Below are 25,883 nucleotides of genomic sequence, written 5' to 3'. Positions count from 1 at the left end.
TTGAGGCCTATGTCTCCCCAATCCTGCCCCACCACCTGGAGGACAAGCCCACAGCCTCACCCCACCCACTTCAGCCCTGGCTCCAACTCCTGCAGACCTGGCCTGGAACCCACGCACACGAGCCTGCATCCAGAGCAGGAGGCGCTGGCCGGAGATGCAGGTGTGAAGGCCGCGGTGCAGGCTGAGCAGGGCCTGGGAGCGCTGCTGGGCCCGGAGCTCCTCCAGCTGCTGCCAGCCCTGCTCCCGCAGCAGGACCTGTGGGCAGAGGACCGGGGCCTGCCTGCTGTCCTCCTCCAGTCTCAGCCTCCTCCCTTCCAGCCGCCAAGCCTTTTGTTCTTCTGGGGTGCTGGGGTCAGCCTGCCACCCAGCCCTTCTGTCTCCCACCATTTGTATGGACCCCCAAATCCTGGGTTTGTCCCTTTTGGCCCAGAATGCATCTCTCCTTTCCCAATCATGTTGCCCTCTGCACACAGGGACACACCCACCCACCTTGGTGGCTCCGAGGTGACAGAGAGGTGATTTGGCCCCCAGCACCTGGCTCAGGATGGTACCACACTTCTCCCGCTCAGAGAGGTCTTCCAGCCCTTCTGACCCCAGGGCCCGGAACCTGCTCCAAAGAAGGAGCTGAGGTCAGAACTGCCAGGAACTCCTTCCACACTTGTGTGACATCCTGCTCCTAGATCATTCAACAATTTGGAAGGTGCCTGCTCTATGCCAGGTGCTCAGCTGGGTGCGGAGATCCTGCAGTGAACCTGGGCAGGGAGGGCTTTTGTGCTGGAGCTCAGGGGAAGACAGGTGAGCCTGGTGTGCTGGGGAGGCACAAGGGCTGGTTCTGGGCCACGGAAGCGCCAGGAATGTGATTCCCAAGGCCTCAGTCTCCTCGCCACCCAGAACTGTGGGTCTCAAGACAAGTTCATGGAAGGGAGGGAGGAGCATGGCAGGAAGGGATGGGTGGGGGAGTGTTTAAGGCCATTTCATAGGTCCGGATCGTGGTCCCAGCTAGCTCAATGGGCACTCAATAGTCTGTACGAAGCAAGCGCTATGCAGGTTCTGGGGACATGTGGGTGACAGTCTGTGGTCCCAGGAGGCCACAGTACATCAGGGAATGGCACAGATCAGCAGACCTGGTCTGTGCTGGGTGGAGTTGTACCTGGAGGTTCCTCTCACCCAGCTTCCGGGCTCCTTGGCGGAGGTGACAACTGTTATAGCTGGTAGGTTTCCAGATGGCAGAGACAAAAGGTGCCCCACCCTGGAACTTCTCAGGATCTGACTCAAGGCTGGGCACACCCATCCCTACTGCCTGCCTTCGGCTCAGTCCCCAGCCAGGCTGTCCCATTGCTAAGGCCATCACAGACTAAGGAGGTCCACGGAGCCCTGAAGTGAGGCCACTGCTCCTGGTTGCTGCTCCTCGCAGCTGCCCCTCTCTTCTGAAGCAGCTGCCAGCCCAGCTGGCCTGGATGTCAACGAGAAGTGATTCCACCTGCCCCCTCTGTCCCTGTCCTTGAGGAAAACTCCAGCCCTTCAGAGGATTCCCTTCAGAGGATTCCCAAGAGGCCATCCAGTCAATAACCAAAGGCCAGACGGGCAAACAACGAAACGGACAGTGTCACCAGCTTCTCTCAAGGTTTCTGAACTCTGGGAACAGAGTTGCCTCTGGTGTTCCTGCCACCCCACCCCTCCTGCCACCACACTCCTCCTGCCCTTCTGAAAAGCTCCCACTCTCACTCCATCGCCCTCCCATCTCCCTGCTTCAGCCTGCACTTCCTGGACAGCTGCTGTGAGCACTAGATCACGAGCCCCGCCCAGGGCAGGTACTGCTCCCACCTCATCTCCCGTGCCCAGGCATCAGCACTGGAGATGTCTGCGGAAAGGAGGACTCACACATGCGCCGAGGGATGGTGAATGGTAGGAGAGATGGGGAGGAGAGAGAAGGAGGGTTGGGCGCTAGGTCCAGTCCTGGGCAGAGTGAGTCCATCTCCACCCAGAAGGACCCCCGGGGCTGCCAGTCACTCCTGGGGGCCTCCTAGTCAGTCCTGCCCCGAGGGGTTGGGCCCCACCTGGTCAGGAAGGCCTCAAAGGGTAAGCGCACGGGGAAGTTGGCACTGCGGGTGCCCACAGTCTCCAGGATGGCTGCCTGGTGCAGTTGTTCTGCCACATGTCCCACGTCAAAGAGGCCTGGATACTGTGGCCACAAGACAGAGACAAGGACAGCTGGAGTCAAGGGACCAGGAGCTTTGAGGAGGGAGGTGCAGGGTGGGGGAGCCCCCAAGGCCAGGTGCTGGGGAGCTCACCTTTCCAGGATTAGGACTGAGACACTGGATGAAATAGACATGGCTCCTGAGAGGGAATGAGGGGTCACCTGGGCACAGACCAGCACCCATACAACTCCCTGGGGACTGCTGTGGCGGGCGCTGTTCTTACCTGCCCAGTCGGGCTATGAGGTCCACCAGGGCCTGCTGGAAGCGAGAGGCCAGCGTGGGTCTGCCTCGCTCTTCCCTGGATTGGGGCTCTGCTTCCTGGAACAGACTGCCCACCAGCTGTGGGGTGAAGGGCTAAACCAGCTGGCCGCCGGGGCCTGCCCATCCACTCCACAGCCCAGGGAGCCAGAGTGGGCCAGCCCTTGGCATCTAGATCCTGGCAAGCTCAGCCCACGGCCCAAGGTGCCAGAGGCTTTAGGGCCAGCCCTTGGCCAAGAGTGTCCAAGGGAAGAGGACAGAATTGGGAGACAGAGTATGGAGCGGGTGGGGGCCTGGAAGGGCAGATGGGGTACCTGAAGCTGGCTCTGGCCAAGCATCTCCACGGCAGCAGGGTCCAGCTGATCCCGGTTTCTATTTAAAAACTTGTGAACCTGCAAGAGACGAGGCTGGTGGCGAGGTGCAGCTGATCCCAGTTTCTGTTTAAAAACTCGTGAACCTGCAAGAAACCATGCAGGTGGGGAGGGAAGCAGAGAAAGGGAGAGGAGCAGGGACCAAGGAGGGGAAGCTGGATTTGGAGAAGAATCCACCCTCTCCCCAAGTGACCTGAAAGGCCACCTCGCCCAGTTTCCAGTCCTTTACCTAGCCTTGCCTCTGTCACCAGACTTTCCATTTTCCCCCATGAACAGGTCCAGTCCCCAGCAGCACCACACTCTCCCCACTGGGCCTTGAACCTATGTTGGTCAGTCGGTTGACTAGACAGGAATACTTGTCTCTCCATTTGAAAATCTTCTGTGACTTACATTTTCCTAGGTTTCTTAAACTCCTTGTATTTCTATTTTTGGGGGGGGTAACTCCTGGGTAGTTTGTAGTTTTTCTTCTTCAAGCAGAGTGTGCCACCTCCTCCAGGAAGAACTGCTTCTTCCTACTGTCCTTCCCTTTATCCCACCCACAACCCCGTGCCTCTCCTACTGGGGTAGGTGTGCAGCTTGTAGGTAGACACAGAACTCAGAAGGGGCAAGGGAAGTCCATTCAGTGAGCACCTACTATGTGCCAGGCACCTTCCAGGCCATCTCCATGTTATTGCATCTAACCCTCACCACAGTGCCAGAATGTAGGTTTCCATGCCCGTTTACAGGTGAGGAAATGGAGGCTCAGAAGGCAAAGTAAACTATCAAGGTCATTGGGTGTCGTGCTTGTGCTCTGCCCACTTGCCTGGAGGGTCCAAAGGCTTCTACTCCCTGACCCCATAATTGTCACCTAGAACTCAGCAAACCATGCTCTGAACTGGGCAGGGCCCATGGCTTAGATAGGGACAGGTGTCCAGGCCTTGCAAGGGGCCTCCCCACACCCAATCCTTTCAGCTGTCAGGTGACTCAGCTTGGGAGAGGACATTGCCCTCGCTGATTCACCCTGGCCTGTCCCTGAGGCCATGTACCTGGTAGGTGACAGTCCCTGCATAATGTCGCACGGTGAACACAGGCAGGGGCAGCCGGGGCTTGGCATAGCTCGGGTGGTCGCTATGGTGGTAGTGGCTCTTCTGGAGGAAGGTGTGGTCTGTGGCCTAGGAGAGGGGCCATGCACTCCCTTCATGCCTCTGCACAGGCTGTCCCTGTCTGGATGGCGCCCTCTCCTGGTGTGCAAGAGTACTGCCCACACTGACTATAAGCGTAGGTTTGGCTTTGTTCCCCAAAACACTTGGGAGGCTGAGGTGGGAGGATTGTTTGTGGCTAGGAAATTCAAGACCAGCCTGGGCAATATATCGAGATCCTGTCTCTACAAAAAATTAAAAAATTAACTGGGTGGGGCCAGGTGTGGTGGCTCATGCCTGTAATCCCTGCACTTTGGGAGGCCACGGCGGGAGGATCACCTGAGGAGGAGTTCGAGACCAGCCTGGCCAACATGGTGAAACCCCATCTCTACTAAAATTACAAAAAAAATTAGCCAGGAATGGTGGCTCATGCCTGTAATCCCAGCTACTTGAGAGGCTGAGGCAGGGGAATCTCTTGAACCTGAGAGGCGGAGGTTGCAGTGAGCTGAGACTGCAACATTGCACTCAAGCCTGGGCAACGAGAACCAAACTCCACCTAAAAAAAAAAAAATGTATATATATATGCCAGACGTGGTGGCTCACGCCTGTAATCCCAGCACTTTGGGAGGCCGAGACGGGTGGATCACGAGGTCAAGAGATTGAGACCATCCTGGTCAACAAGGTGAAACCCCGTCTCTACTAAAAATACAAAAATTAGCTGGGCATGGTGGTGCATGCCTGTAGTCCCAGCTACTTGGGAGGCTGAGGCAGGAGAATTGCTTGAACCCAGGAGGCAGAGGTTGCGGTGAGCCGAGATCGTGCCATTGCACTCCAGTCTGGGTAACAACAGTGAAACTCCTTCACTCCAGTCTGGGTAGCAACAGCTAAACTCCGTCTCAAAAAAAAAAAAAAAAAAAAAAAAATTAGCTGGGTCCAAGGATTGATTGAGACGGCAGTGAGCTATGATGGTGTCACTGCACTCCAGCCTGGGTGACAGAGCGAGACCCAATTTCTAAAATAAATAAATAAATAACTACTTTTTTAAAAAAGTGGGATGGGGGTGCTTTAGGAGAGATTTAGCAATCATTCCTGGGAGAATAGTCCCACAATCACATGTGCTTTTAAACAAGTCTTTCAAAGATCACTTTCAAAAAGTAACTCAGTTGGGAATGATAGAGTCAGTTAAAATACACACACACACACACACACACACACACACACACACACACACAAAGGAACTCAAGGACAGGTGCAGTAGCACTTTGAGAGGCAGAGGTGGGAGGCTTGCTTGAGCCCAGGAGAGAGAGACCAGCCTAGGCAACACAGCAAGACCCCATCTCTATTTTTTAAATAAATAAAAACAAAAAGTAACTTGGTTCAATGTTATTTTACTGAGCTAATGAATGTATCACAGCAAATGCATAGGGAAACTTGCCTAATGTTATGCAGATGAGAACTTGGGTTTGGGGTAACAATTCCAGGCTCAGCACCCACCTTGGAATCAAGTGGTACATGTCACATAACATGGACCTAAGTGATATTGCAGAGCACTGGAAAACCATGCTGGGGGACTCCAAAAGTGGCCTTGGGACTTCAAAGACACTCGGGGCAAGGTTTAGCAAAATCTTGAAATGTGAACTGGGAGAAGCAATCATTTATAAATTAACATGCTGTTAATTATCTAGTATAGGATTTTGCATATGTATAAGCGTTAATAAATGAACATTATATATGTTCATGTGACTTGTTATATATCAATATATAGTACATGAAGACATGTATATTAATATAACAGTGATCAATGAACTATTACGATAACATACTGGACTATTTTACCATTACTTTTCACCTTTCATTTTCTTTTCTTGTTTTTGTTTTTTTTTTGAGATGGAATTTCGATCTCGTTGCCCAGGCTAGAGTACAGTGGCACAATCTCAGCTCATCACAACCTCCACCTCCCGGGTTCAAGTGATTCTCCTGCCTCAGTCTCCTGAGTAGCTGGGACTACAGGCATGTGCCACCACGCCCGGCTAATTTTTTTTTTCTTGTATTTTTAGTAGAGAGGGGGTTTGTCCATTTTGGTCAGGCTGGTCTCAAACTCCCGACCTCAGTTGATCTGCCCTCCTCGGCCTCCTGAAGTGCTGGGATTACCAGTGTGAGCCACTGCGCCCAGCCCTTTCTTTTTTGAGACAGAGTTTCCCTCTTGTTGTCCAAGCTGGAGTGCAACGGCACAATCTCGGCTCACTGAAACCTCTGCCTCCCAGGTTCAAGTGATTCTCCTGCCTCTGTCTTCCAAGCAGCTGGGATTACAGGTGCGAGCCACCACGCCTGGCCAGATGTGAACCCAGCTCTGCAGGAGCCCAGGTTCTTCCCCTTCAACACTGCTGTCCCAGACTGTGCTGATGAACTGTGGGCAGGGTCTCTGGATCCCATAACCTTGTCCCCTCTGGGAGGCTCTCCCAGCTACAGCCTGGACACCCAGGGCCTCCACTCCTTCTTCCTGACACCGGGTCGGGGGGGTCACTGCCCTGGCCCTCACCTGGGACAGCCATGTCTGGGCGTCCAGGATACTCAGGAGGCTGTGGGGCTGGTCTACCAGGAGGTCCAGGCAGGACTCCCTCGGAGGCTGAGGGACAGGCACCCAGGACAGCAACTCCCGCCGACACTCCTCCTGGGAACAGCCGGCATTTGGCTATTGCACAGGAGCAGGGATAAGCCTCCCTCCCATCTTAGAATAGTAAAATAAGGCTCAGAAGACTGAGATGTCGCATGGAAAGGAGCCTTCTGGGCAGAGCTCTCAGGTCCCGACTCTCCTTCACTAAGGATGGCCTCTGCCTGGGCAATGCCTGAGTGTCCCCTGCCGCATCCACGCCTAGTCCCCTTACCTCCTCCTGGGCCAGCAGCATCTGGCTGGAGAAGAGCTGCAGGCGCTCGCTGGCGAGGTTGTTGCACAGCTGCTCCAGGCCATTCACCCGCAGGGCCTGGGGGCATATGGCAGTGAGGAAGGTACATCGGACTGGCAGGGGCCAGCACACAGTCCTGTGCCCTCCCCCGACCCCAGGGGCTCCCTTCATTCTGGCCAGGGCGCAGGGATGAGTAATGCCTGGGGCTGATGCTGTGCAGCCAACAGGTCAAGTCCAAAGGCTCCGGAACAGCATACGGGCTACCTCAGCCCTGCCCAGCCACACGTCCCTCTATCTGTCTGCACCCCTGCCCTCTGCTGCAGCACTCCTGTGAGCCTTCAGGCCTCTTGTAACAGCCATCCTGTGGCCTGGAAGACACCTTTCCCTACTAACTATCAGGCTGGCTATCAGAGTCCCGCATCCTCATGAGCAGGGCTCCAGGCTGCTGCCTCTGGGAAGCCTTCCAGCCTTCCTCTAATAGGGATTATAGGCTCCTTCCTCTGCTCCCTCAGCACTCTACTCGGAAGGCTCATGCAGCTTGTGTACCTTGAAACACACACACAGAAGCTCAGCTGTAGGGAGGGCACAGTCACAAGAACCCACTGTGGAGCCTGGGACCGAACAACAGGCCATGGATAGTGCCCATCCAGGGACTGACTGCAGGGGCCACCTCCTCTCCCTCCAGCCCCCTCCTGGCTGTCCCGAGGCGGTAGGATCCTCTATGAAGGGGTGCAGAGCCTCTACCGACTCAGAGTGACTGAGGGACTCTCCCTCTTCCCTCTTCACCTGGCGTGGGGCCCACGCTGGGGCCTCTGCCTTCCATTGCCTTTGAGGCTCCTGTGTCTGCAAGGCCAGGCAGGACAGGCCACACCAAAGGCAGGACCAGCCAGAGTGGGCCAGAATGGCTGCCCTGGAGCACACAGCTCTCTCATGAAACTCACAAGACAGGCCCTGTTAGGGTTTCTGCTTTATAGACGGGAACGCTGGACCTCAGTTTCATTCACTTGCTTAGGGCCACATGGCTAGTGAGTGGCAGGACCTCTCGAAGCCTCTGCTCCTGTCTGCTGCACTAAGCAACTCCTCCCAGCAGGAGGACAGGATGGTGCCAGGGCTGGCCTCAGTCATCCCAGAGAAGCCAGGGTCACTCCGGGCCCAGGCGGCCCAGGCTGCTCAGCTGGGGACCAGAGAAGGGAGCAGAGGCCATGCTTGGAAGCATGTGGGTGTGAGACAGAGGCCTCCTCCTCTGGAGATATGTGGAAGCGAGACCCCTTAAGGTGTGCAGCCAGCCTGAGTCCTCAAGAGATCCTAAAGCCCCAGAGGCAGGCCTGCAACTTTTCCTCTCCATCCCTGCAACTTTTCCTCTCCATCCCTGCGCCCCACCCAGCAGGCTCAGCCCAGTAGATGCACAAGGAGCCCTACAGGCAAGTACCTCTCGAGTGCCCCCAGGGAGAGCTGGAGCTGTGGGGGTCCCAGAAATCTATCTGAATTATATGAGCGCCCCCTGTCCTGGACCCCACCCCAAGGGGTAACCTCAAAGCCGTAGGCGTCCACGACAGTGATGGTGCCAATGCTGCCTCCTTCCCCTGCTGGTGCCAGCCACACGTTGGTCCTCTTCAGAAGCCGGTGGAAGAGCCGTGAGTACAGGGCCTTGGCCAGGGCGTCCCTGTGGGCACGATGGGCTGGTAAGCCACATAGAGCTGTGCCCCATGCCCTGCTCCAGCTCTCACCCGTCTCCAGGGCCACCTGGCATCAACGGCGCTTTCCACGGGCAGGGATCGTGAAACCTGGCCATAGGGTGTCTCCTGGAGGGCAGAGGAGGCACAACTGGTGTGTCAGGCCCGCAGCCCTCATGGTGCTTACTCAGCCTGCGGGTTGGCCAAGCTGGGCCCCTCGCCCCAGGACCCTCGGGCTCACCGTGACCCTCCTGGTGATAACCGCCTCCAGGTGCTCTGGCGGTACCCGCAGCAGCCGGGCTGCTGTGTAGATCTCGGCCCAGCTGGACACAGCCGCCACCTCCTGGGACTCATGCTACACAGAGATGGAGGATCAGGGAGAGCTCTGCTTCAGGAATGGACACACTCCCTTGGCAGGCTGGGCTTTGCCCAGCAAGTGGCCCTGCCACCCAAAGGGGAGATGTGTCACATGAGGGGATCTGGGCCGTTATGAGCCGGGTTCTGGTTCCCAGGGCCCTGGGAACAAGTCCTACTTTCTCTCTTCAGATGGCTCTGGCCAGGCCCCTTCCTTCCTGCCCCCAGGAAGGCCTCACTGCTAAAGGGAAAGCAGTGACCCTCGCTAGGGGACTGTCTGGCAAACTAACCTAGAAAATAAATGCAAGGTGATTTTACACAGTGCTGGACACATAATAGTTGCTTATTTATTTCTTTTTTGTTGTTTTTTTGAGACAGGGTCTCACTCCATCTAGGATTGAATGTAGTGGCACAATCTTGGCTCACCGAAACCTCCACCTCCCGGGCTTAGGTAATTCTTCCACCTCAGCCTCCCCAGTAGCTGGGCCTACAGGCACATGCCACCATGCCCAGCTAATTTTTTTTTTTTCTGAGACCAAGTTTCACTCAGTCGCCCAGGCTGTAGTGCAGTGGCGCAATCCCGGCTCACTGCAACCTCTGCTTCCCGGGTTCAAGCGATTCTCCTGCCTCAGCCTCCTGAGTAGCCGGGATTATAGGCGTGCGCCACCACGCCCAGCTAACTTTTATATTTTCAGTAGAGATAGGGTTTTACCATGCTGGCCAGACTGGTCTCAAACTTCTGACATCAAGTGATCTGTCCACCTCGGCCTTCCAAAGTGCTGGGATTACAGGTGTGAGCCACCACACCCAGCTAGTTTTGTATTTTTACTAGAGACAGGGTTTCAGCTTGCTAGCCAGGCTGGTATCAAACTCCTGACTTCAAGGGATCTGCCTGCCTTGGCCTCCCAAAGTGCTAGGATTACAGGTGTGAGCCACCATGCCCAGCCTTTATTTAAAAATAAAAAGGGAGACAGAGAGATGGGGTCTCTCCAGTTGCATAGGCTGGTCTCAAACTCCTGGCTTCACACAATCCTCCTGCCTCGGCCTCCCAAAGTGCTGGGACCACAGATGTGAGCCACCATTCCTGGCCATAGCTGCTTATCTAATGCCAGATGTTCTTAGGGGTGGCAGACATTGGGAGAGATGGAGGTGCTCCAGGTCTCAGCTTTCGCAGCTACACAGTGGGGATCTGCCCACTTTCCAGGGCAGCCCAGTGCTCTCTAGTCTCCTACACACAAGTGCCTGGCATCATCACCACTGCCCTGATTCTACAGACACAGCACCCCGATGGCCCCTGCCCATGGGGGAGCCTACCTCTGAGGAGGAGAAGCAGATGTTGCCCAGCTGCAGGATAGCAGCAAGCACAGCCCAGACAGCATTCAACTCCTCAGGGCACAAGCCCAGCCCCTGTAGTGCCTTCACCAACCCCTCAAAGTCCTGGGCATCTTCCTTGCCTTTGAGCGTACAGGCCTGGCCCTGCAGAGTACAGCAGGGGTGAGGGGGCAAAGCCGGCCCCCTGATAGCCTCCCTCTACTCCGGCTGCCTCTCAGACCTCTGGGCCAGGATCCTTCTCTGGGCAGACCTTCTCCCTGCCGCACCGCAAGGGCGCCCCCTACCTGGTTGAGGTAGTAGTAAGTCTCTGGTCCTTGCAGGGAGAGCCGCTCCCGCTCCACGGAGTCCAGCCCTGCCAGCAGCTCGTAAAAGACATGGAAGCTCCGCTCAGCCTGGGCCTTGGGGGCAGGACTGGCTTAGGGACTCAGTGGCCCCCTCTGCCTTTCCTACTCTGGGAACTGGGGAGGGGTGAACAGAAGGGCCACCCTTACCTGAAACACCACCCTGGAGGTCTCAAGTAGATAATGAGACACACAGGCTCCCACGATGACCCCTCTGTGGGCACAGAAGACTGGTGGGAGTGCCCAGGATGCAGACCACCCAGGGGCCCTGGGCAGAAGCCCCACCAGGGCTGGACCCCAGGAAAGCAGACCAAGGACCCAGTAAGGGTAAGTGATCATAGGTGCCCCTGTAACCCTGCCACTCACTGCTGTAGGTAGAGGCAGAAGACCTGGCTGAAGCGGCTGGCATTGGCATTGAGGGTGGTCTTGGCGTGGCCAAAGCTGCTGAGCATGGGCAACACATCTTCCACCTGTACAGGGAGGGGCATTCAAGCATCCCGGGGCAGCAGTAGCCCCCACCAGCAGGCATCCCAGCTGGGGACAGGTTCAGGGAGGCGTCAGTCACATCAGAAAGAGCAGTGCCTGCAGCTGACCCCAGGAGACACCAGAGGCCTGTAGACCACCCCTCTCCTGGCTGAAAGGAGAAAGATGGTCCCTCAGACATGGTCAGCTGTCCCCTGGAGGGAGGACAGATGGCCAGCTCAGCCCATGAGGTGCATCTAGCCTGGCCCTCACCTGACACCCTCGGTTCCCTGTCTGATCCTGTTCCAGGCTGCTTAGGAACTGCACGATCTTTTTGGCGGCTTCCGTCTTCCCTGAGCCGCTGTGCCCACTGCATTGGGAAGAGCTAAGGTGTGTTTGTTGGTAGGGTCTCCAGGGAGGGGCACGTAGGACCACCCCACTGAACCCAGGAAGTGGGATGTGTTACAAGAAGTGACAGCTAGCCTGGGGAGACCCCCAGAAATGAGGAAAGACAGCCCCAGGGCAGGGAGAGACCCAACAGAAAAAAGTCCCCAAGATTTCAGATTCCAGGGGCTCATGGGATGATTTCAGCCAGGAGCTCAGCCTGAGGAGCCCAGAACTACAGCCTGGCGGTGGAGAAGACTAGTGGCTTCGAGTGCAGACCTGAGCCGCGCCCCACCACCCCTCATTGTGGCCTGTGGGTTCAGCCATGCAGGACAGCCACCACTCACCACAGGAGGATGCAGGGGTCCTGCCCAGTATTCTGAGCCAGGTCATAGGCTGATGCCACGATGGCAAAGATGTGCCTGAGGGAGATGAGAAGGCTGCCAGACATGGGGACCTGGAACCCTCCGAGGTGTAGCAGAGGTGCTCACAGGCCCTGGGACCCCAGTCAAGCAGACATGCAGGGACTCGGCTGCCTGGGAGGTGAGCAGAGGGTCAATGGGGCAAAGTCACATACGGGGTGGTGCTGGGGGCCTTCCCCGGGTGGTAGCTGGCCTGGACCTCAGGTGAGAAGAGAGGCAAGGGCCGGTGGGGGTTCAGAGCAAGCAGGAGGGGCCCCCCAAAGGTCTGGGAAGGAAAACAAGCTCTCATCAGCGTGTGGGGGGAGCAGGGGGGATACAAACAGAGCCCAGTCCCCCAGCCCTGCTCTGCAGGGCTCCAGAGAGGGTTCACTGCCCAGCCCAGGAGGAAGAGGAAGGAGAAGCTCCAGGGGTGCTGGGGAGCCCTCTGCCCCAGAGGAAAGGGGATCCCAGCACACTGTCCCTCCCCATGGCCCCCCATACATAGATGCGGCCCAGGTGAAATCTCTTCTTGAGGCACAGCAGCACAGAGCTGTCACACACCAGCCTGTGGGGACAACAGGTTGTGACTGCAGGAGGTTGTGGGTTAGCTCTGCCACCCACTGCAAGGACACCTCCGGCAAATCATTTAACCTCCTAGAGCCTGATCCATAAAATGGGGGCTACAAGCAGGGCTGGCGCTGACCTGAGGGAAACTTTGTAATAATTAGAAAGGCAGTCCTGGGGAGTAGCACCTGTGGCCCTTCACCTGCCTCTTCCTGCCAGAAGCCCATCCTTCTAATGATTCAATAAGGGTCTCCATGCAATTCATAAAGATGAGAGCAGGGTGGGGTATGAGGAACTGCGAGCCAGCGATGGCAGATTTGGCACCACGCCTGCTCACCGCAGCCGGGCCAGGTCCTCAGCGTCTTCTAGGCCGTCTGCGAGGCTCCTGCCCTCGGCACCGGGCAAGGGCGGCGTCTCCAGGCCCGGCCCGAGGCTCAGCTCCAGATCCCGCTCCAGCACCGCCTCGGCCTCATCCTCCGGCTCCCACCGCTCCCTCTGGGACCCGCGCGAGCCCAGGTCTCCCTCCTGCTGCTGGTGGGTCTCCAGGGCGAGTCGAGGCAGCAGCACGGCGGCGCCAAGCCCAGGACCCTCGCGGGGGCCGGAGCACTGCGCCCAGTGCACCGGCGGCTCGTCGTCCAGGCTCTCCGACTCCGTCTCACTGCTGGAGCCGCTCTCGTCGAGCGAGGGCCCGTCGGGGGTAGTCGGGGCGAGGAGGGAGCCTGGATGAGGCCAGGACACCCCTTCCCCACTCGCCCTGCGCCCCTCACTGTGCCCCCCCTCTCCTGCACCAGGCCAACCTCGGTCTTCCCCCGTGGGGACATCGGCGGACGCTTCTCCAGAGCTGTGGCTGCTCGACGCCCTCCCTGCCCTGTGGATCCTGGGAAACACGACCGCGAACTTGGGATCTAGAGTCCAGTCCTCCTGGTCGAAAGCGTCGTCGGGGACTGGGCTTGTCGGGACCTGCAGGGGGCGCGAGCGGCCGCCAGGGGGAGCCGTCGGGCTACCCCCAAGCCCTGCTAAGCTCGCCAGGCGCAACGCTAGACGGCGCCGCAGCCCGGGCTCATGGTCCCGCCCCTGGTCCGCTCTCTCGTGACCCCGCCCCTCGCCCTCTTTCTCGTGACTCCGCCCCTCATTTGCTCTTCCGTGGCCCCGCCCTTCGTCCGTTTTCCCGTAGCCCCGCCCATCGTCCGGCTTCCCGCAGTCCCGCCCCTCGTCCCCACTCTTGTGGCCCCGCCCTTTATCCGCTTTCCCGTGGCCCCGCCCCTCGCCTCCTCTCCCATGGCTCCGCCCCTCGCCTGCTTTCCTGCGGCCCCGCCCCTCACTCGCCGGTGGGCGCGCCCTCAGGCCCTCGCCGTCTGGCGGCCTCAGCTTCAGCCGCAGCCGCAGCCGCAGCCAGCTCAGGAGGCCCAGGGTTCGCGCTACACGCTGGAGCCGCTCCTGGAGGCCAGGGCGGCGGGGGCCCACGACCTGGGAAGCTGCGCCTGGCGGGGGCCTCGCGAGGAGCCTGCGGACCGCCAGGAGGGACGCCAGCGGGGCTGGCTCCTCCGGCCCCGCTCCCGCTGCGGCTCCCGCTTCGCTCACGCCTGCTGCCAGGGGCACCGGCCCCAAAGCCTTTCCGACCTGGCGGCGCGGAGCCCGGGCCGTCGAGCCCTCCCCTGTTTCTCGCTCGGCGCCCCGCTGCGCCCGGTTGTCGCTCGCGTCCTGGGCCGGCCCAGTGTCCCGAGGATACCGCGAGCTGCCCTCGAAGGTCCTGGAGGCCGTAGCTCCCCGGGGGCCCGGTTCAGGTCCGGCTCCCAGCAGACTCGAGTCGGAGTCCCCCCCGGAATGCTCGCTGGCTCCCGGGGGCCCCGCCCGCAACGACCTTTTCCGGCTCCGGGGATATGCCCGGAGCCCGTCGCTGTCCAGGCAGTCGCTGCTTGAGGCCAGCGCTGACTCCGGCTCGGTTTTTGTCCCTTCCGAGCCCGTGTCCGTGGGCTCCAGCGTGGGCCGCAGCTCTCGGGCTCCACCGCGCTGGCTGCCGCTCTCCTGGGCCTCGCGGGTCTCGCTGTCCGGACAGTAGCTGCCTCCGTCCCCGCCCGACGTGTCCCCATAGAGGCTCCGGGGCTCCCGGTGGTCCCGCCGAGCCGATGACTCCCGCCCCTTCCCCTTCCTCCTGCGGTGGCCGCCCCGCTCTTCTCGGGACAGGCTCCCCTCCTCCAGGCACCCCCCGCGGCCGTCCCTGGGCCCGCGTCCCTGACGCCGCGCACTGCCTTGCCTCTCCTGGGCCTCCGGGGGCGAGCCAGCTTCTGGCCGTCTGCAGCCACCGTTCTCCTCTGCGGTAGGCTTCTTGCGGCCACCAGCGGTCCCCTGGCTTCCGGCAGTGGCGCGCTCGGCGGCCGGTCTCGCCTTGTCCGCCTGACCGCGGTCGTATCTGCGTTCGCGGCTGGGCGCGCTGTCCGCGCTGGCTGACCCCGACTCCTGCTCCCGTGAAGCCGGCCTCCCGGGTCTCGCCAGGCGCTGGGATGCTTTGCCCTGGTTCCTGCCCATGGCTAGCCCAGAGGAGATGGGTTTCCCGGGGCCCAGGTCCTCTCCCCTCCCCGGGGATCTGGCCGCCCGCGGTGACCCTCTGCGCAGTGTACCACCCTGGCTCTGCTCTCGCAGGGGCTACGTGCTCCTTCTACTCCCCGGGGCGCCCGCCTTACAGGAACATCAATAATGCAGAAGGCGGCGGGTCCTGACCCCCTCTGCCAACAATGAAGCAGAGGCGCCCAGGAAAGAGGAGACGCCGCAGCTGCGGACAGGTGAACCGGGCCGCTGGGAAGCGCTGCCAGCCAGGCCAGCCTGGCACCGCGCCAGACTGAGGGGGGCCGATGCTCCGCTTCCACCTCAGTGCTTGCCCAGCAGGGAAGGGGCCAGAGAACCTGTCTGGGCCTCTTCCTCCTGGGGGTTCCAAGGGACTGGGACCAGGCTCACCTGACACACGGCAGCACTCCATGCGTCATTGGGGCTTTGTTTTTTTCAATTGTGAAACACAATTTACCAAAAAGTGCATAAAACATAAATGTATCTTTTTAGCTGGTGTAAAACATGTCTGTATGCCTCCTTGGAGTCATGGAACAGAACCACACCCCATAAATTCCCTATTGCCCCAGTGCTTGTGTTTTTAAAATATCTATTTCTTAAACAGGTAATTCACATCATTCAAACATCACAAGGTAAAAGTCTCCCATTCCTGACCCCCAGCTACTCAGTGCTCCCCTGAGATACCCATTTCTGTATTTCCTTCCAAAGCTCTCCATGCTAGAAAAGCAAATCTTACATTTTCTCCATTTAGCGCAAGTGGCAGTTTATCTAGCTTGGGGGTCTCCACTTTGCCTTTTTTGCTTAACAGCGTAACCTGGTGATTTCAAAATAGTACCATAAAGACCCAGTCTGCTTTCCTCCCTCCTCCCTTGCAAATAAATGCACCATGGTTGAACCAATTCCTTATTGATAAGTTTTTACATCCAAAGTGGATCCTGACCGGGCGAGGTGGCTCATACCTTAATCCCAGCACTTTGGGAGGCCAGGGTGGGTGGATCACCTGATGTCAAGAGTTCTAGATCAGCCTGGCCAACATGGTGAAACCCCGTCTCTACTAAAAATGCAAAAATTAGCCAGGTGTGGTTGCGCATGCCTGTAATCCCAGCTACTCAGGAGGCTGAGTCAGGAGAATCGCTTGAACCCGGGAGGCGGAGGTTGCAGTGAGCTGAGATTGCATCACAGCACTCCAGCCTGGCACCTGGTGACAGAGTGAGACTCTGTCTCAAAAAAAATAAAAATAAAAACTCAGCGCCTCTTCAAATTCATTTCTCTTTGAAAATAAGCAGCTCTCCAGCTCTGAGAGTCACTTTGCTTCCGTTTCTAAAACCTGTCTTTTCTCACCCTTCCCTGTCTTTCTATTGGATGTGAGCAGGTCTGTTTCTTTTCTGAGACAGAGTCTCCTTCTGTTGCCCAGGCTGGAGTAAGTGGCACAATCTCAGCTCACTGCCACTTCTGCCTCCAGGTTCAAGCGATCCTCCTATTTCAGCAGCCTGTAGCTGGGATTACAGGCCTGCACCACCATGCCCTGATAGTTTCGTATGTTTAGTAGAGACGGGGTTTCACCATGTTGTCCAGGCTGGTCTTGAACTCCTGGCCTCAAGTGATCCACCCACCTTGGCTTCCCAGAGTGGTGGGATTTCAGGTGTGAGCCACCTTGCCCATTCAGGATGGTTTTTTGGTGGTTAGACTGTTAAACCTGGGCAGGATTTATGAGGCTACTCGAGGACCCTGGGACAAGGCAGCTGTGCAGGGGCAGGCTCAGGGGACCACGATGGAGCCAGATGGGTTGTCCAGACTGGGCCTGTGACCTACCCCACAGGGACTCCCATGCCCCCACTGACCAGCTTGCTGTGGACTTTCCTCACCAGGAGCAGCAATCAGCACAGAGCAGAGGAAACGATGTTCCACACTGCAGCATTTCCCTGGGAATGTTCTCATCAGCCTATGCCTGCCTTACACCCATCTCTCTGCACACCTCCTAGAACCAGCCTCAGACCTGGGTGCAGCTGTTGCCAGTGCCCACGTTGCCCAAGAGGGCTGTTCACAGCCCAGAGGCCTGGTTTGAGCAACAAGTTGACAGTGACTTGGCCTTTGCAGTCTGCGTTCTCAAGGAAGCAGCTTTCTGGAGAGGGAGGCAGCTGTTACACCAAGCTCAAGGGTAACCTCAGTCTGTAGATGTCCTCAAGCTGTTCACCCCCATCACCAGCTCTACAGAGAGCAAAGGATGATGACATTCTGAGCACTCGTTTCTCCTGCAAGAAGCAGAACGTGGGCAAAGTATTCACCCAGTGGATTAGTGCACAGCACCGAGAACTGTCTACAGCTGTCAGCAACAACGTGGATAATCATGCAAGCGTGGCGGTGAGTGAAGGAAGCCAGGCATGAAAGAGCCTCCACTGCCTTCTACTTATATAAAGTGCAAAAACAGGCAAAGTGATTTACAGAGTGGTCTCCCCAGGGTCAGTAGTGACTCAAAGGGGACACAGGGAACCCCTGAGATATGGGTGATGCTGTTTCTTCAGTTTTTTTTTTTTTTGAGACAAGAGTCTTGCTCTGTCACTCAGGCTGGATGGAGTGCAGTGGCATGATCTCAGCCTACTGCAACCTCTGCCTCCCAGGTTCAAGCAATTCTGCCTCAGCCTCCTGAGTAGCTGGGACTACAGGCTCATGCCACCATGCCCAGCTAATTTTTTAAAAAAATTGTAGTAGAGATGGGTTTTCACCATGTTAGCCAGGGTGGTCTCAATCTCCTGACCTCGTGATCCGCCCGCCACAGCCTCGAAAAATATGCTGGGATTATAGGTGTGAGCCACCTCGCCCAGCTTTTGTGTGTGTGTGTGTGTGTGTGTGTGTGTGTGTTGGGGGGGCGGGATCTAGCTTTGTTGCCAAGCTAGAGTGCAGTGGTGAGATCTCGACTCACTGTAACTTGGCCTCCCAGGTTCAAGCAATTCTCCTGCCTCAGCTTCCCGAGTAGCTGAGATTACAGGCACACTCCACCATGCCTAGCTAATTTTCGTATTTTTAGTAGAGATGCGGTTTCACCATGTTGGCCAGGCTGGTCTCAATCTCCTGACCTCGTGATCCATCCACCTCGACCTCCCAAAGTGCCGGGATTACAGGCATGAGACACCGCGCTTGGCCTGTTTGTTCAGTGTGTGTGGATTTGCTGAGTTGTTCTCCTGTGACTTGTGCACAATTGGTTCGTATCTTTTTGTTTGTTTGTTTTGTTTTGAGATGGAGTTTCACTCTTGTTACCCAGGCTGGAGTGCAATGGCTCGATCTCGGCTCACTGCAACCTCTGCCTCCTGGGTTCAAGCAATTCTCCTGCCTCAGCCTCCCGAGTAGTTGGGACTACAGGCGTGTGCCACCACGCCCAGCTAATTTTTGTATTTTTAGTAGAGACAGGGTTTCACCATGTTGACCAGGATGGTCTCGATCTCTTGGCCTCGTGATCCACCCGCCTCGGCCTCCCAAAGTGCTGGGATTATAGGCGTGAGCCACCGCGCCTGCCCAATTGGTTTGTATCTTATAGCACAGTGGGTGGGGCATGGAGGCTCACAAATGTAATCCCAGCATTGGAGAAGCCAAAGATTGCTTGATCCCAGGAGTTTCAGACCAGCCAGAGCAACACAGCAAGACCCCCTCTCTATAAAAAATTCTTAAAAATTAGCTGGAGGCCACGCGCAGTGGTTCACGCTTGTAATCCCAGCACTTTGGAAGACCAAGGTGGGTGAATCACCTGAGGTCAGGAGTTCGAGACCGGCCTTGCTAGCATGGTAAAACCCTATCTCTACTAAAAATACAAAAATTAGCCGGGTGTGGTGGCACATGTCTGTAATCCCAGCTACTTGGGAGGCTGAGGCAGGAGAATCGCTTGAACCTGGGAGGCAGAGATTACAGTGAGCTGAGATCATGCCACTGCACTCCAGCCTGATTGACAGACTGAGACTCCCATCTGAAAAAAAGAAAAAAAAAAAAAAGAAAGAAAATTAGCTGAGCATGGTGGAACATACCTGTAGTCCCAGCTACTTGAGAGACTGAGGTGGGAGGATCACTTGACTGGGCGGTAGAGGCTGCAGAGAGCTGTGATTGTGCTACTGCCCTCCAGCCTGGGCAACAGAGCAAGATCCTATCTCAAAAAAACAAAACCCACAAAAAAAAAAAAAATTAAGGTAGCATAGAGAAAGAGCTCACTGTTTTGCCCTGGATAAATGATGACAATACTAGTAGCAGTTAGCTAGCACCTTAGCATTCTTATGTGCCACACATGTCCTAAGCACTTTTCTATGAATTCATTTAATGCTGAAAGCACTGTAAGAGGAAGGTGCTATCAGGATGTTCATTCTAGGGATGATACATTCCATGGAGGCACACAGCTAGGGGGGTGTCAGAGCTGGGATGCCAGCTCAGGCAGTCTGGCTCCAAAGGCCCACTTGGAGAATGGGTGTGAGAGAAGTGTCAACAAAATTACAACACATTTAAAAGATCTTCACTGGCAGGCTGGGTGTGGTGGCTCACGCCTATAATCACAGCACTTTGGGAGGCCAAGGCGGGAGGATCACAAGGTCTGGAGTTCAAGACCAGCCTGACCAACATCTCTAGTAAAAATACAAAAATTAGCTGGGTGTGGTGGTGTGCACCTATAATCCCAGCTACTCAGGAGGGTGAGGCAGGAGAATCCCTTGATCCCAGGCAGTGTACGTTGCAGTGAGCTGAGATTGCACCACTGCATTCCAGCCTAGGTGACAGAGGAAGATTCTATCTCAAAAGAAAAGATATTCACTGGCTTTTACTTCTGATTCTAGAATCAGGCAACACCTCATTCTATAAAATAGAATTCTAGGCAGTGGTGTGTGTTGTGGAAAAAAAAAATAGAATTCTATGAAATAGAATGAGCATTCTCATGAGCCAAGCAGAAGAAGCTGTCTGGAGTGCAGTGGTGCGATCTCAGCTCACTGCAACCTCTGCCTCCTGGGTTCAAACAGTTTTCCCGCTTCAGCCTCCCGAGTAGCTGGGACTACAGGCGTGTGCCATCACACCCAGCTAATTTTTTTACTTTTAGTAGAGATGGGTTTCACCATGTTGGCCAGGCTGGTCTTGATCTCTTGACCTCATGATCCGCCTGCCTTGGCCTCACAAAGTGCTGGGATTATAGGCATGAGCCACCACGCCCGGCCTGAGGCTGGCTTTATAGACAGAAAAGTCTGGCTTTATAGAAAGAAAAGGGGTGAGGGAAGCAGACACAGAGAACAGAAAGCAGACGGGTGGCTTCCTTTTTATTTATTTATTTTCAGATGTAGTCACTCTCTGTTGCCAGACTGGAGTGCAGTGGCACGATCACCACTCACTGCAATCTCTGCCTCCTGGGTTCAAATTGTTCTCCTGCCTCAGCCTCCCAATTAGCTGGGATTATAGGCGCATGCCACCACACCCAGCTAATTTTTGTATTTTTAGTAGAGATGGGGTTTCAACATGTCGGCCAGGATGATCTTCATCTCCTGACCTTGTGAGCCACCCACCTCGGCCACCCAACTGGGCTGGGTGAGGTGGCTCATGCGTGTAATCCCAGCACGTTGGGAGGCCGAGGTGGGTGGTTTCAAAGTAACTTTCCTTGTAAATGTTAACACAGGGGACTTCCTTATCATGCTGTCTAAAACTGGCCTGTTTGGGGATTTGACTGCTATCTCTCTTGATTTCTTGGCAGGTCAAATAAACAACTTAATTTCGGTTTGGTGGTGTGGAACTTGAGCAAGAGTGACTCCATTTTGGTTTGGTTTATTGGGTCTAGTGCAGGAGCTCAGTACAAATCAATGGTTAAAAGTTTTATTTAAAAGGAGCTAATAGCCAGGTGCAGAGGCTCACACCTGTAATCCCAGCACTTTGGGAGGCTGAGGCGAGTAGATAGCCTGAGGTCAGGAGTTGGAGACCAGTCTGGCCAACTTGGTGAAACCCCATCTCTACTAAAATACAAAACTGGCAGGGCACGGTGGTGCATGCCTGTAATCCCAGCTACAGGCTGAGGTGGGAGGATCACTTGAACCCAGGCAGTGGAGGTTGCAGTGAGTCGAGATCGCCCATGGCACTCCAGCCTGGGCAACAGAGTGAAACTGTGGCTCAAAAAAGAAAAAAGGAGCTGACATCACTGCAAACAGAGCTCCAGTTTCTCAGTGGCCCCAATATCATGCTCACAGGGTAAGAAGCCTGCCATGCCCACTGAGCTGAGTGAGATACAAGCCTCAGCCTGGGTTAGCAGAAAGAAGAGGAGGCACCCAGGATAGGCGCAGTAGCTCACGCCTGTAATCCCAGCACTTTGGGAGGCTGAGGTGGGTAGATCAAGTTCAAGACCAGCCTGGCCAGCATGGTGAAACCCCCAACTCTACTAAAAATACAAAAATTAGCTGGGCGTGGTGGCACACACCTGTAGTTCCAGCTACTTGAGGCTGAGGCAGGAGAATCTCTTGAACCTGGGAGGTGGATGTTGCAGTGAGCGGAGATTGCGCTGCTCCACTGTAGCCTAGGTGACAGAGCAAGACTCTGTCTCAAAAAAAAAAAATTATCTGGGTGCGGTTGCACACACCTGTAGTCCCAGCTACTCGACGGGCTGAAGAGGAGAATTGCTTGAACCGGGAGACGGAGGTTGCAGGGGGCCAAGATCACTGCTACTGCACTCCAGCTTGGGTGAGAGTAAGACTGCTCAAAAAAACCCCAATAGCTTAAGGACACATAACCAGTAAATAAGAAATTGTGGATCAACCCCAGGCCCTCTGGCTTTTAATACCCACTCTTCTTGTGTTTTTTGTTTTTTTTTTTTTTTTTTTTTTTGAGATGGAGTTTCGTTGTTGTTACCCAGACTGGAGTGCAATGGCACGATCTCGGCTCACTGCAACCTCCGCCTCCTGGGTTCAAGCAATTCTCCTGCCTCAGCCTCCTGAGTAGCTGGGACTACAGGCGTGCACCACCATGCCCAGCTAATTTTTGTATTTTTAGTAGAGATGGGGTTTCACCTTGTTGACCAGGATGGTCTCGATCTCTTGACCTCATGATCCACCTGCTTTGGCCTCCCAAAGTGCTGGGATTATAGGCTGAACCCACACTGTGGAGCTCCGAAGCGCTGCTGCTGGAATCAACTTCATCCCCTATCACAGCTGCACTGCTCCACCTCCTGGCTCTATGACCTTCAGGGAACAGCTTGGCTAATCTTGACATGGGTGAGGGGGAGATCAGCCTCTGCTTCCCCACTGCCTTCCTTTGCCTGCTTTGCTCACCAGTATATAGTGAGCTCTTCCCTGGGTCTGTGTGCCAAGTCCTCTTTAGACTTCCTTCCATCCCCCTCCTCTGGAGCCCTCTCCTTCTCTCTTGGCCTCACTCACCATCCACATTAACTTTCACCTCCTAGGGTTGGGTGTTAACTAGGAGTCAGGTGTGATTTTACGGGCTCTCATTTAATTCTTTACAACCCTCTGAGGTAGTTCCTATTATTATCCGTCACTTTACAGTTAAGTCAACTAGGAACAAGGTCATGCACCCAAGGTCATGCAGCCAGTCACCGGAAAGCCAGTGTTCAAGGGCTGGATCTGCCTGGCTTCAAAGGCTTAATGAACACCAGGTCTCCACCACTTTGAATGCCAGAGACCCTCATGTCTGAATCTCCAGACTGGTCGGGTGTGGCAGCTCCTGCCTATGATCTCAACACTTTGGGAGGCTGAGGCAGGATTGTCACTTGAGACCAGGAATTTGAGACCAGCCTGGGCAATATAGGGAGTTCCTGTCTCTACAAAAAATTTAAAAACAAAAAATTGGCCAGGGACGGTGGCTCATGCCTGTAATTCCAGCATTTTGGGAGGCTGAGACTAGTGGATCACGAGGTCAGGAGTTCAAGACCAGCCTGGCCAACAAGGTGAAACCCTGTCTCTACTGTAAATACAAAATTAGTGGGGCATAGTGGTGTGTGCCCATAATCCCAGCTAATTGCTTGAACTGGGACCCAAGAGGTGGAGGGTACAGTGAGCCGAGGTCGTGCCACTGCACTCTAGCCTGGGCTACAGAGCAAGATTCCATCTCAAAACTAATAATAATAATAAAATTAAAAATTAAGACAGGTGCAGTGGCTCATGCCTGTAATCCCAGCACTTTGGGAGGCCGAGGCAGACAGATCACGAGGTCAGGAGATTGAGACCAGCCTTGCCAATACGGTAAAACACCATCTCTACTAAAAATACAAAAATGAGCTAGGCATAGTGGTGTGTGCCTGTAGTCCTAGCTACTCAGGAGGCTGAGGCAGGAGAATTGCTTGGATCTGGGAGGCGGAGGTTGCATTGCACCAAGATCATGCCACTGCACTCCAGCCTGGGTGACAGTGAGACTCTGTCTTGAAAAAAAAAAATTAGGCCTGGTGGCATGCACCTGTGGGCCCAGCTACTGGGGTGATTTGCTCCAACCCAAGAGTTCCAGACTACAGTGAGCTGTGATCACACCACTGCACTCCAGCCTGGGCAACAGAGCAAGACTGTCTCTAAAATCAATCTCCATGGCCAGCCTCAGTGGCTTATGACTGTAATCATTTTGGACAACTGAGGCAGGAGGATTGCCTGAGCCTTGAAGGTCAAGTTTGTAGTGAGCCATGATCATGCCACTGTACTCCAGCCTAGGTGATAGAGACCCTGTCTCTAAAAAACCAATAAATAAAAATAAATAAAGCTCCAGACCATGAATCCAGTTACCTGCTTTACACCTCCCAGCCCTTGGAGGCAACGGGTAGCGCTCACACTCACTCGCCTCCTCCCATCTGGCAGCCAAACTGGTCAAGACAACCCTCGATGCCTCTATTTCGCCACCACCATCACCTTGCCCCTGGGTGGCTGTGTGGACCCCAGCCTCCTCCAGTTCACTTTCGAGAGAGGAGGACGCCACGTCTTTCCATTTGTGCACATCCATCAATAAAAATTGTTCATCTCACACTCCCGGTAAGAGAATGTTTTCTTAAACTGAAATATGCAAACCAACATTAGCTAATACTTCAAAGCACAGCTTACTTACAGCAAAGCTCAAAGCTCAGCCGGAATGAGCATGGAAGTAAGTCCATGTTCGGAGTCGTCCTGATATTTTCAGGGCTGTGTGTTTTGGACCTCTTGTTCAATCTCATCAGCGAGACCTGTGTTGTGGCCACCAGGCTCCTCTGTGCCACAGAAATGCAGGTTCTGCCGTTTTCTTCTGATTCACTGGTACTTGCATTATCACCATTATCTTTTTTTTAATTTTTGAGACGGAGTCTCACTCTGTTGCCCAACCTAGAGTGCAGTGGTGTGATCTTGGCTCACTGCAACCTCCACCTCCCAGGTTTGTGATTCTCCTACCTCAGCTTCCCAAGTTCCTGGGGTTACAGGCACCTGCCACCATGCCCAGCTAATTTTTGTATTTTTAGAGGAAACAGGGTTTCACTATGTTGGCCAGGCTGGAATTGAACTCCTGACCTCCAGTGATCCGGCCTCCCAAAGTGCTGGGATTACAGAAATGCACCATTATGCCCAGCCAATTGTATTTTTAGTAGAGACAGGTTTTCACCATGTTGACCAGGTTGGTCGTTTTTATTTATTTTTTTATTTTCCAGACAGAGTCTTACTCTGTTGCCCAGGCTGGAGTGCAGTGGCGTGATCTTGGCTCACTGCAACCTCTGCCTTCCAGGTTCAAGCGATTCTCCTGCCTCAGCCTCCTGAGTAGCTGGGACTACTGGGGCATGCCACCACACCCAGCTAATTTTTGTATTTTTAGTAAAAACGGGGTTTCACAATGTTGGTCAGGCCGGTCTCAAAACTTCTGACCTTGTGATTCCCCCAGCCTCCGCCTCCCAAAGTGCTGGAATTACAGGTGAACGCCACCACGCCCAGCTAATTTTTTTTTTTTTTTGAGACTCTATCACCCAGGCTGGAGTGCAGTGGCTTGATCTCGGCTCACTGCAATGTATGCCTCCCAGGTTCAAGTGAGTCTCCTGCCCCAGCCCTCTGAGTAGCTGAAATACAGGCACGCAATGCCACAGCCCAACTAAATTTTGTACTTTTAGTAGTGACGGGGTTTCACCATATTGGTCAGGCTGGTCTCGAACTCCTGACCTCAGGTGATCTGCTCACTGTGGCCTCCCAAAGTGTTGGGATTACAGGTGTGCGTCACCATGCCCAGCGATTTTTGTATTTTTAGTAGAGACAGGGTTTCACCATATTGGCCAGGCTGGTCTCAAACTCCTGACCTGGTGATCCACCCACCTCCGCCCTCCAAAGTGTTGAGATTACAAGCGTGAGCTACCGCGCCCAGCTTACCTCTTGTTCATTATAGCAGTATGGGAAGGGACTAATACAGGTGTCTCAGGTGTCCCCCACCCCTGTGGCTGGTCTCTGCCAGGCATCATCCCTTCCCTACTTCCAGCACGGCACTCCTCTCTCTTTGGGGAACTGCTCCCCCACATCCTCATAGTCCTCGAGTTGGTCATCGCAGAACTCCTTCTGCACCCTCCCAAGGGGACACAAGGGGTGGTTACCTGGCCATCTGGAGCTGGACATGGCCAGATGGAACACCTGGTGCCCAGCTCCTCTTGATGGCCCTTTCCCCCCTTAGGCTGGGCAGTCACTTGTCACACACATGACAGCACCTGACTCTCAATGGACCTCTGTAGTCTTGGCTCTTTTTCAGCCCTGCCTGCCAGCCGCCTTCAGCTCTCCACCGCCTCCCAGGGCAAGCGAGTTCCTGGAGTGCTGCTGACCCCTCTTGTCCTTTCTCTGGACCAGTCTGCCTGCCTGCCATACTCCCTGTCAATCCGTGGTTCTCTCTCAGGTCACCCCCCAGGTGCTTTTCTCCTGACGTGGCCCAGGCCAGGGCTGGAACCTCGGGGGACAGGCAAGGTACTGGCTCCCACTTTCCACTCACATGGAAAATCTACACGATTGAAATATTAAAGTAGGTGGACCAGTCGAG

General features: G+C 55.3%; 1 protein-coding gene across 1 annotated transcript in view; it reads right to left on the bottom strand.

The window, feature by feature from the left end:
- The window catches only part of MYO15B (myosin XVB), a 39,850-nt gene extending 24,766 nt beyond the window's left edge, over nt 1–15,084 (bottom strand). The window contains exons 1-21 of the mRNA XM_035301765.3: nt 12,697–15,084; nt 12,297–12,360; nt 11,972–12,081; nt 11,742–11,816; nt 11,284–11,395; nt 10,915–11,018; nt 10,699–10,762; nt 10,492–10,605; nt 10,190–10,351; nt 8,763–8,876; nt 8,592–8,650; nt 8,379–8,511; nt 6,831–6,926; nt 6,485–6,616; nt 3,853–3,978; nt 2,771–2,848; nt 2,422–2,537; nt 2,292–2,337; nt 2,058–2,182; nt 490–607; nt 98–255 (exon numbers count right to left, since the gene is read on the bottom strand). Coding sequence (XP_035157656.3) covers nt 98–255; nt 490–607; nt 2,058–2,182; nt 2,292–2,337; nt 2,422–2,537; nt 2,771–2,848; nt 3,853–3,978; nt 6,485–6,616; nt 6,831–6,926; nt 8,379–8,511; nt 8,592–8,650; nt 8,763–8,876; nt 10,190–10,351; nt 10,492–10,605; nt 10,699–10,762; nt 10,915–11,018; nt 11,284–11,395; nt 11,742–11,816; nt 11,972–12,081; nt 12,297–12,360; nt 12,697–14,885 — 4,295 coding nt within the window. The 5' untranslated portion in view covers nt 14,886–15,084. The remainder of the gene's footprint in view (nt 1–97; nt 256–489; nt 608–2,057; nt 2,183–2,291; nt 2,338–2,421; nt 2,538–2,770; nt 2,849–3,852; nt 3,979–6,484; nt 6,617–6,830; nt 6,927–8,378; nt 8,512–8,591; nt 8,651–8,762; nt 8,877–10,189; nt 10,352–10,491; nt 10,606–10,698; nt 10,763–10,914; nt 11,019–11,283; nt 11,396–11,741; nt 11,817–11,971; nt 12,082–12,296; nt 12,361–12,696) is intronic.
- Between the last annotated feature and the right edge of the window lie 10,799 nt (nt 15,085–25,883).

Source organism: Callithrix jacchus, chromosome 5 (assembly GCF_049354715.1).
Source record: "Callithrix jacchus isolate 240 chromosome 5, calJac240_pri, whole genome shotgun sequence".
NCBI lineage: Eukaryota > Metazoa > Chordata > Mammalia > Primates > Cebidae > Callithrix > Callithrix jacchus.
This window is presented reverse-complemented; position numbering and strand designations above follow the sequence as displayed.